Source organism: Trifolium pratense, linkage group LG1 (assembly GCF_020283565.1).
Source record: "Trifolium pratense cultivar HEN17-A07 linkage group LG1, ARS_RC_1.1, whole genome shotgun sequence".
NCBI lineage: Eukaryota > Viridiplantae > Streptophyta > Magnoliopsida > Fabales > Fabaceae > Trifolium > Trifolium pratense.
In genome coordinates, this window is record NC_060059.1 from 19592433 (window position 1) to 19601754 (window position 9322).

General features: G+C 32.7%; 1 protein-coding gene across 1 annotated transcript; it reads right to left on the reverse strand.

Annotated features, from left to right (window-relative positions):
• Nucleotides 1-6155: 6155 nt before the first annotated feature.
• LOC123884331 (probable inactive patatin-like protein 9) lies at nt 6156-7820 on the reverse strand. The gene is made up of 2 exons (XM_045933416.1): nt 6667-7820; nt 6156-6520 (listed from the first exon to the last, which is right to left on the reverse strand). The coding sequence occupies exons 1-2, from the start codon at nt 7588-7590 to the stop codon at nt 6302-6304; spliced, it is 1143 nt and encodes a 380-aa protein (XP_045789372.1). The 5' UTR covers nt 7591-7820; the 3' UTR covers nt 6156-6301.
• Nucleotides 7821-9322: the final 1502 nt, after the last annotated feature.

A 9322-nucleotide genomic window follows, 5' to 3' on the forward strand; every position in this document is an offset into this window, starting at 1 on the left:
TTTTTTCTTCTCTTTAAAAGTAGTAAAGAGGTAAAATTTTGGGTGAATTCTAGGGTGATGGCTCAATTAAGTCCCTCACCGGTGTACCAGTCATCTTAACCATTGAATTAAAGAAGCCTACATTATTTCATTTTACATTGGCACACTGGATACAAATTCTTCCTCAAAATATTCAGTTTTTTTTTTTGATAATGTAAATATTCAGATTTTAAACCGCTGCCTTTTCACCATGTTCATCTGACGCCTAGAAACCAAGTAATCTTGCATTTAATGTCATGTTTCAATTCCATGGCGGTCTGCAAGGCCCCAAAAGCATATCACCATTCAAGTACTAGAATGAAAAAGTACTCTACTACATTGCAAGGTTTTTTGAAATACCCATATTATTATTGTGAGAGAAAAAAAAATCACTCCTATTTATTATAATAACTTAGAATTTTCCAGTTGTATATATAGTTATTGTGGTTTTCTCAAATAAACTTTTCCGGATGTGTTTGATTTTGAAATGAAAATACATTTTCTCAATGTCCAACTGTATCATGGTTAGACGTGTGATGGGTCAAAAAGGGAATGAACAGTTGTGATACTTGAATTCTTTGGAGAACATATCTTGGTGCTGCCATGGAACAATTAGAACCGTCCCGATGTTTCTTCCTGGGAGTTATTGTTGTTGTCGTAGTGGCCTAGTGGGATGAAACTAAGAATAAGTAGAGAAGATAAAAGAAGGCAAAAAGATTCAGTGCAATGTGTTGTATACTCAAATCTGTGAATTTATTTAATCCAACGGTTATAATTTGTTATTTAGAGTGGTACACCAGTGAGGGACTTAATTGAGCCCTCATCCTAGAATCCACCAAAATTTTGTGTTTGAGCCAACTTCTCTTTATTTTCTACTTCTTTACTTTATTTTTCTAATTTTTTTAAGGAGAAATAGAGTCAAATACAATTATCTACCTCTCTATTTCTTTTAAGGAGAAGTAGAAAAATAGAAAATAAGTAGGGTCAAACAGGGCTTAATCCTTGATTTTTTTTTATTCGAAAACCGAGTTCTTTTATTTTTTTTTATTTTTTTTATCAAAAGCGGGTTTATTTTTTATTGTTAAGTAGTCTAATGGATAAGTGGATTACCGGCTTTAGGGGCCTCCGACTTATTGTAGGTCTTGTGGAATTATAAAAAATAGACTCTAATTAAAAAAATACAAAAAAAATAAAAATAAAAATAAAATTGTCATCGATTTAAATTACAAATAACATGAATATCATTAAAAAATAATCATTTTGTCACTAAAATAAAAAGTTTGATAAACAAGTCAATATCAATCACACGTCTCTCCATTTGATAAAATTCTAATATAACAATCAGTTATAAAGCGTAAAAAAAAATATTCACAATAGAACAATATTTTTTGAGGCCCCCATTTTTATGAGGCCATATGTCATAGCCCATGTGACACATGCATAGGAGCCGCCGCTGATTGGGTTTCAAGTCCCCTGCTTTTATATATATATATATATATATATATATATATATATATATATATATATATATATATATATATATATATATATATATATATATTTAAGTATTTTATAAATTATTTTTAATTATATTTTCACTTTGTTTATATATGATGTTTATTACTATTACAAGACTCACAATAATATTTTAATTTTTTTTTATTTGTTTTATAATTAAACTTTACTGTTTCTTTTTACAACTAGTTTGATTCAAAATAATAGAAATTTGATACTTTTTTTTTAAGATTATGGATCTCCGCATGAACTGTGAGGATCCGCAAGGATGAGGATGTAGGAATAATACTCTCCGAAGTGGGATGTTCGAATTTGATCGAACTTATAAAATGTGATATCCTACCAACTGGGATCACGGGGAGACTGTTAACAAGTTATTTTATACTCTCTCCGTCCCAAAATATAAGGATTCATTCACCACTGCACGTACACCAATACATAATTTTGATTATGAATATTTTTAATTGTTTATTAAGTAAAAAATTATAGAAATTTGATATTTTGAAAATATTTATCGAAACAAATCAAACAAGATTTTATATGATAATATTTACATTTATATAATTTTAAAAAAAGTACGGTCAAAACAAGATATATGAATAATGTATTTAATCAAAATATGTCTTATAAAATGGGACGATGAGAGTAATCGTATTACTATTTTTTTTAATAACATACTCTATTATAATTCTGGTGCCAGAACAGTTACATAACATTTATAGTGTGTGTAGCATCCATGGACAATGAAGCATTGTAATATTAATAAACCCAAACATTATGAATTTATGATTTTTCCCTTCCCTTCACTTTCGGCCATGGCATGCGCTAATATTATTATTGATCACTTCCGAATGCCATCGTTGCGTTGGTCCCAACCGTGTCCACACACACCATAACTCCCTGGCCCCAATGGTGGCACTCAGCTCAAGAGAAAGGAATTAACGACAAGACAAAAAACTTTATTTCTAAATTGTAATGGAATCAAGTTTTGAGACATACACACACACTGACTGCATCTATTTTTCTTTTTTTAAATATTCTTCTGAACATAACTTAGAGTTAATCTATAGAAAGTAAAAGGACTCACAATGATGGTGTGATCATGAGTAAATGGAAGGAATTCTCCTTGAATGGAGGCGGAGGGCAGAATACTAGGTGGAGATGACAACAATAGAGGGATGTGCTTACAAATACTCTAACGCTGAAATTGGTATTAATTTTATGTGGGTACGAGAGGTTAGAAATGAGACATACTTTGTAAAGTTGTAGTTTGGTGTTTATATAGGTCGGTTGTTGCCGTAATATGAGCTTAGCCTAACTCAAAAGTCTAATCTAGAAAAAGAACTTTTATATTTGGATACTTCTACATCTCAAATAGATCTCAATTTCTGGTATTTAGTAAATTGACACATTTATACATTGTTTGTCATTTGATCAAGATCGGACTGTGTCTATATTTAATGTCGCAATTCTTTAAGTTATATGATAAAAAAGAAATATGCACTTTTTTGAACCATAATATTGAGATCGGAACATGTCTCTGTGATTGTTAAAAGCCGGGACGACATGAAATCTTATTTCCTCTCTAAAACTCATTCAACACCATTTTTTTTTGGGTCAAGACCATGTTGTTTTTCTATCTTTCTCTTCAAATCACAACATTGACTAATTATCGCATCAATCACACAACATTGTATTCTTTTTCTTCTTTCTAAAGGTATTGATCTGATGTAAGAATTTTCAAAGATGATTTTTCTTTAAAGAGTGTCCCAAAAAAACTCATTAACAGGACCATTTTTCTTATAAAAAATAGCATATCATAAATTATGTTTAAAATAACATTTTCAAAAGGTTTAAAATATCATTGGCCTCTCTTGACATTCTTGGTTTAGAGGTTTAATAAAAAATTTCCTGTTTCAAAAAAAAACATCATTGGCCTCTCTAGACCAAAAAAAAAAATCATAGGCCTCTAGGTTGTTCTTCCTAAACCTCATAAAAAATGTCACATTTTCATTTTTCCGACTAAATATTCTTATTTGAATTTCACTTAACAACTCCAATAACTACAATTATTATAGATTTGTTCATAAATAAAACTAATTTAAGTATTAAAATCAACCCAATTAATTATTGAAAAAACTAATGTATGCTCTAAGAGTATATATTAAAAAAATTAAATGTAAGAATTTTATCTTAAAAATTGTGCATTTAAAATCTTCAAAAGTTTAAATAGTATTCTCTAGGTCATTTTTATAAGAAACAATTCACTTTTTAGATTTATTAAATAATTAATGTATCTAACATATAATATAAATCAAATGCACTAATTATTCAATGAACTTAAAAAGTTAATTATTTTTTATAAAAAAGATCGAAGATGATATTAACTTTTACGACACAAAATTACTATTTGTGGTATACCCTTATAAGGTTTTGTTTATGACACATGTTAGGTATACAAATAAAAAAAACTTTAATTTGAACTAAATAATTCTAAAAATTAAGTACAACTCAAACTTTACATTTAATCTGAAATGAAGGAGCATTGTGGAGCCTATAATAAGCTTATACTTGACAAAAGATATTTGTATAAAAAACGACGGATAAAATGTGCAACTATGTACTACTACTACTAGGGTTGGGAATAGGCCAGGCGGCCTACAGGGGCCTTCGGCCTGGCCTGTATAAGTCTGGCCTGGCCTGGCCTGGTTATTAAAAATGTCAGGCTTAGGCTTTGAAAACGGCCTGTTTACATAAATAGGTCAGGCTTAGGCTTCTAAAAAGGCCTACGAAGCCTGATAGGTTGGCCTGTTTATAATAATAATTATTTATATAATATTATTATTTATATCTTATAAAAAAATATTATTTATAATAATTATTATTTTTCGTAATCGTATTTGTTATTTTATTAGTTTTTAATTATTGTGTTAATCATATTATTAGCTTTTTCTTAATGTTGTAGAAATTATAAAAATTTAAATATGAACTTTTTAAGGCTTGCTTAGCCTATTTAAAAAACTATATAGAGAAGCTTTAATGTAACACAAGCTTTTAAACAGGCTACAAGGTCAGGTCAAGCTTTTAAAAGGCTCAGACCAGGCCAAAAAAAAAAACATTTGATAGGCCGCAGGCCAGGCTCAGACCTGAAAAAAAATTGTAGACCAGGCTTAGGCCTGTCAAGGCCTGGCCTGGCCTGTTCCCAACCCTAACTACTAAGTAATAAAACTGTACTGCATATACTTGACAGAATATGTGGTAGTTTGTTGGTTACAGCTTTACAATTTATTGTTGGAAATTGAATTGAATGCATTCGTTTCTATTTTGTGTACAATAGTAGATAGATAGATAGCAACCAGAATTTGGCAAAACCTCTTAAATTATCCTAGAGTTAAAAAGTAGGCCTCATGTATCTAACTCCACAAATCAAGCAGTCGTTTATGGATTTCACAATAAAAAAATAAAATACTACTGCAATTGAAAATGGTGAATAACTGAATATTAACACTAATCTTTGTTTCTTGTGTTCACTAAAACATAGTAATCTAATAGTCTATCATATTCATGCAACTACTTCCTTAGTTCCGACAAATCATAATCAGAACCAAGTGAGGAAAACTAGAACAGAAAAAAAAAATGTTAACAACACACTTACACACACTAACTACTCCGATACACATTTTTTTACAAGTACATTACTACCCCGCCAATTCTATTGTACCAAATAAATTTATGTGAAAAGTTTGTGTCCGGAGAGAAAGTTTATGTGGCTTCCAAGAATTTTAGATATGCAACCATTAAAACTTTTACAAAGAATTTGCCGTTTGTTTTAATTTCATAAAATTAGAGATTAATTTTTATAATTGAACTTATACATACAAAATTTAATTTATCTATCTGTGAAATTGCATTGATGCCCTCTAAGGGGAAAAACCAAAATATTGATAACAAAAGAAAGGAATCGGATCCTTTCAATATTTTATTTTTCAATCGCTCTCGACAATAAAATTCACCCTTTAGATTAATTTAGTAACTGAAAATTTAAAAGTCCACTATGTACATTCTCTCATCAAATCATCATCTTCTCCTCACTGCCGGTCTGTCTTTTTGTTGTTTATTCAATTTCTTAGAAGTTCAGTTCCATAAACCACAACCCATGGACAAATTATCTTGACGAAAATTGGTCAAATTGGAAGGATAACCTCCGCATAAAGTGTGAAAATAAAATCCAATTTAAACTTCATCTCATCGACCACAATTTGATAACAATGCCACACTCCTAACAAATTCCACACACTCAAAATCAAAAATTAAGCTCAATAATGAAAGTGTAAGATTTGAGCTTTGGAATCCCATTAAGCAAAGAAATACATCAGGCTCAAAGAGCAATAACACTGGCAAAATCCAATCATGGATCAGTATAGATATGAATTTTGAAATCGCCGGCATATCATAGATCACTTGCTCCATATTGCACCATTCATATCATAGATCATATGCACCGTCTATTTTGTAGTGTATTTAGTTTCATCTCTTAAACTTTAGGTTTTCCAACGTCAAATTAATTTAAGAGTTGAGTTTTAATGTCAAAATAGACGGATTGAGAGGATCCGAGTCTGAAATGAAGAAAAAAAAATGACTACAAGCTAAAATACTACTAGTACTAATAGTAACTCTAACAGCTGGCATTGCATGGTAGTAAAAAACATTGGTTACAGTTTTACAGCGTTAAGAAAGCTAGTTAAAAAAGCTAGTAAAAAAACAAAAACTAGCGTCCGTTAGCAAGAGAAGTAACGGTTGAATCCTTGCAAGGACTGAACGGTGGGCTGGGTTTTCCGGTAGCAACAAGACGTTGGACAAAGCTATCAATTCTGTTTCCGTTAGTCTCCGTCATTAACCGCTTCCCGCCAAACGGTAACGACTCCAATCCTCTTTCATTCAGCACCTCCTCCTCCTCCGTCCCTCCTTCGCTTCCCAAACCAAACGCCTGTTACAAAATAAACGCCGTTAAATTTATTTTCCTTCATTTTCTGGGAAACATTTTCTAGGAAAATAAACAGTAACTGGATTCTGACTTTAATGCAGAGATCAGAGAAAACAGTACAAAGAAAAAGTGAAAAACCATTAACATACCTGAATTCTGACGTAATCCGTACGATTCCAACAGAAAGCGTTTCCAAGCATTTGGTCAATAGTCTCGGAAACACCGTCGAGAACAATGTCAACCACCGACGGCGTTGAGCACGTGCGGTTCTCGCATGTCTTCGAGTTCGACGATCCGTTTCCCAATGAAAGTACCAAAAGATCCTCCACGCCGTTTACCGTTGGAAAATCGCGCTTGTTATGGAGAACATGCGTCACTGCAGCAGCCGTTGGATTGTTCATGACTAAACCGCCGTCTACGGCGGAGCAGGAGGTTTTTCCGTCGACGGATGTGAAGTTAAACGGCTTAAAATGGCTCGGTGTTGCTGACGTGGCGCGGCACACTTTCCAGAGTTCGAAGTTGAAACTCGGAGATTCTAACGCATCGGCTCGTGAAAAAACGAATGGAGCCGAACTCTTGAGGTCAAAGCAAGGTATAAGCAACGGTTTACACGTGTCCTTCAAGGTCAACAACTTTTGATCCTCTTTTCTAAGGAACACTTGCTTCAACACGTTATCCATGTTCTTCGAAGAGAATCTCCGGCGACGGCGAAAAACTCCGGCGGATTTGTGCTTGTACAGTTCAGCGTTTCTCTCAGTGATGATACGGACGGCTTCTCTTGCAGTATACAGAGGCCTACCTAATGAATCTGCAGCAGTTATCATTGCAGCAAGAATAGCGCCAATGCCGGTACCAGCGACAATGTCGAAGAAATCTGATACCTGAGCATGGAGATCGGAGGTCTGGAGACGGATCTGATCCTCGAGATGGATTAATGAAGCACCGGCTACAATGGCGGTGGTTCCTCCGCCATCAATGCTGAGAATGCGAGTTTTGGTGGTGTCTTTGCAATGAGAAAGCCATTTGTGTTCAAGTTTGGAGAAGATCTCAAGTGTGGCTTGAGTGAGATCCATTGATGAATTGAGAGAATATGAAATTATGAAATGAATGATGATTCAGTTAAATTGGTGAATTTGAATGTTTGTACAGTTGCAGGTGTGTTGCAGTAATGTAGAAAAAGGAGTAGTGGAAGGTAAATAAGAGAGTGTCACGGTTTTGTGGTGAGAGGAATAAATGGGTGAAGTGAAGAGATGTGTACGGTAGCTTTTGATTCTCTTTTCTCTCTGAAGAGAGTTGGTGAGAGTTAAAATTACAAAACTGAAAGGTGCGTTTGGGAATGGGTGTAGTTATATACGCAACCCTTTCATTTCGTCCTTCTTCCTTCTTTTATTATGGTGCATTACAGCCTACTATTTAGGATGTTCATGGAACGGGTTAGTTCGGTTTTGAGAATAAATGTCATTTAAATTGCAAGATAAAAATATACGTGGTTCGGTTTGGTTTAGTTGATTTTAAAAAATTCATTCAAACCAAATCAATGTGGTTATGGTTGGTTTGGTTTGTGCGGTTTACGCGATATAAAAATATGACAATATTATCAATTTGTTACAAATAAGCGTAGGAAATTTTAATTTATTTTATTGTTTACATAATATAATATGCATATACATAAATTGTAAATACATAAATACTTATTTTTAATACAAATAATATCGTTCTGAATTGCGTGAAATGATATATTTTGACAAGCTACTATTTTATGGACTCAATTTGGGTGGGGCTTGTTAGTTGATAGAGTTAAGTTAAGTATGTCCCCGTGAGCTTAGCTCAGTTAGTAGGGATATTGCATATATTATGCAGGAGTCAGGGTTCGAACCCTGAACACTTCACTTATTCATCTTAAAGGTGAAATTTCTAGCCCTGGACTAATGGTAAAAAAAAAGTTAAGTTAAGTATTGCGGTTTGATTTGATTCGATTTTTTGAAATAAAAACCGCAAACCAAACTGCGCAGTTTAGAAGAAAAATAATTTGTGCGGCTAAACTAAATGGGGGGCTAAAACTAGGATTGTTATAGTATTGTTAATAGGTGTTACCCATCTAATGTGTCCGAATTTTGGTTTATTAACAACTGCAATTTTATTTTTTTTGGATTATTCCTATGTAGTGTAAATATTATGTGCTATGCCTCGTCATTAAATGCGTGGACTTAAGATTTGGTCATTTTACCTCATGTAATGTTAGCGAATTTTGGTTTATCCCATATCGTTATTTATGTGAAATTTGAAGTCAACATATTTCATAAAAAAAGTAAAAGAGACGATAAATTAAAACTCGCCCACATTGCACGGGCAAACACATGTTTTTCTTTGTTTATTTATTTGAATAAACTATAAAATTATTTTTTTATTTTGCATATGTTTTTAAATACATCATTGACTTAAGATATTTTAAAAATATCTATGATTTTGGTAAATTTTATTTATATAGATCATAATATTGAGTTCAAATGATTAACAAGTTTTTCCTAAAATGAATCGTTTGAGATAACACAAGTTTCATTCTTTTGTTAAGTAATTTTTATATTAAAAAGAAAAAGAAAAGTGTGTTAAGTAAGCCTATGTTTCATCCCATGAGAATATTGTTAAGTGTGAGGAGGAGTGTCCATGCACGTGCAACCGTGCGTGGTGTTGTTGGGTTGCGGGTAGCGTGAACATGGGCCTTTTGACCGGCCGGCCTATGCTTGCTCAATAAGTCAATACAGTACCACACTATTACCATAGTAGCATCTTCCCCAGCACAATCTA

Bases quoted from the DNA above. Each gene is read 5' to 3' on its own strand.
- LOC123884331 (XM_045933416.1), bottom strand. From the start codon at position 7,590: ATGGATCTCACTCAAGCCACACTTGAGATCTTCTCCAAACTTGAACAC. The intron at 6,521-6,666 runs GTATGTTAATGG...ATTTTGTAACAG, and splicing joins CGGATTACGTCAGAATTCAG to GCGTTTGGTTTGGGAAGCGA.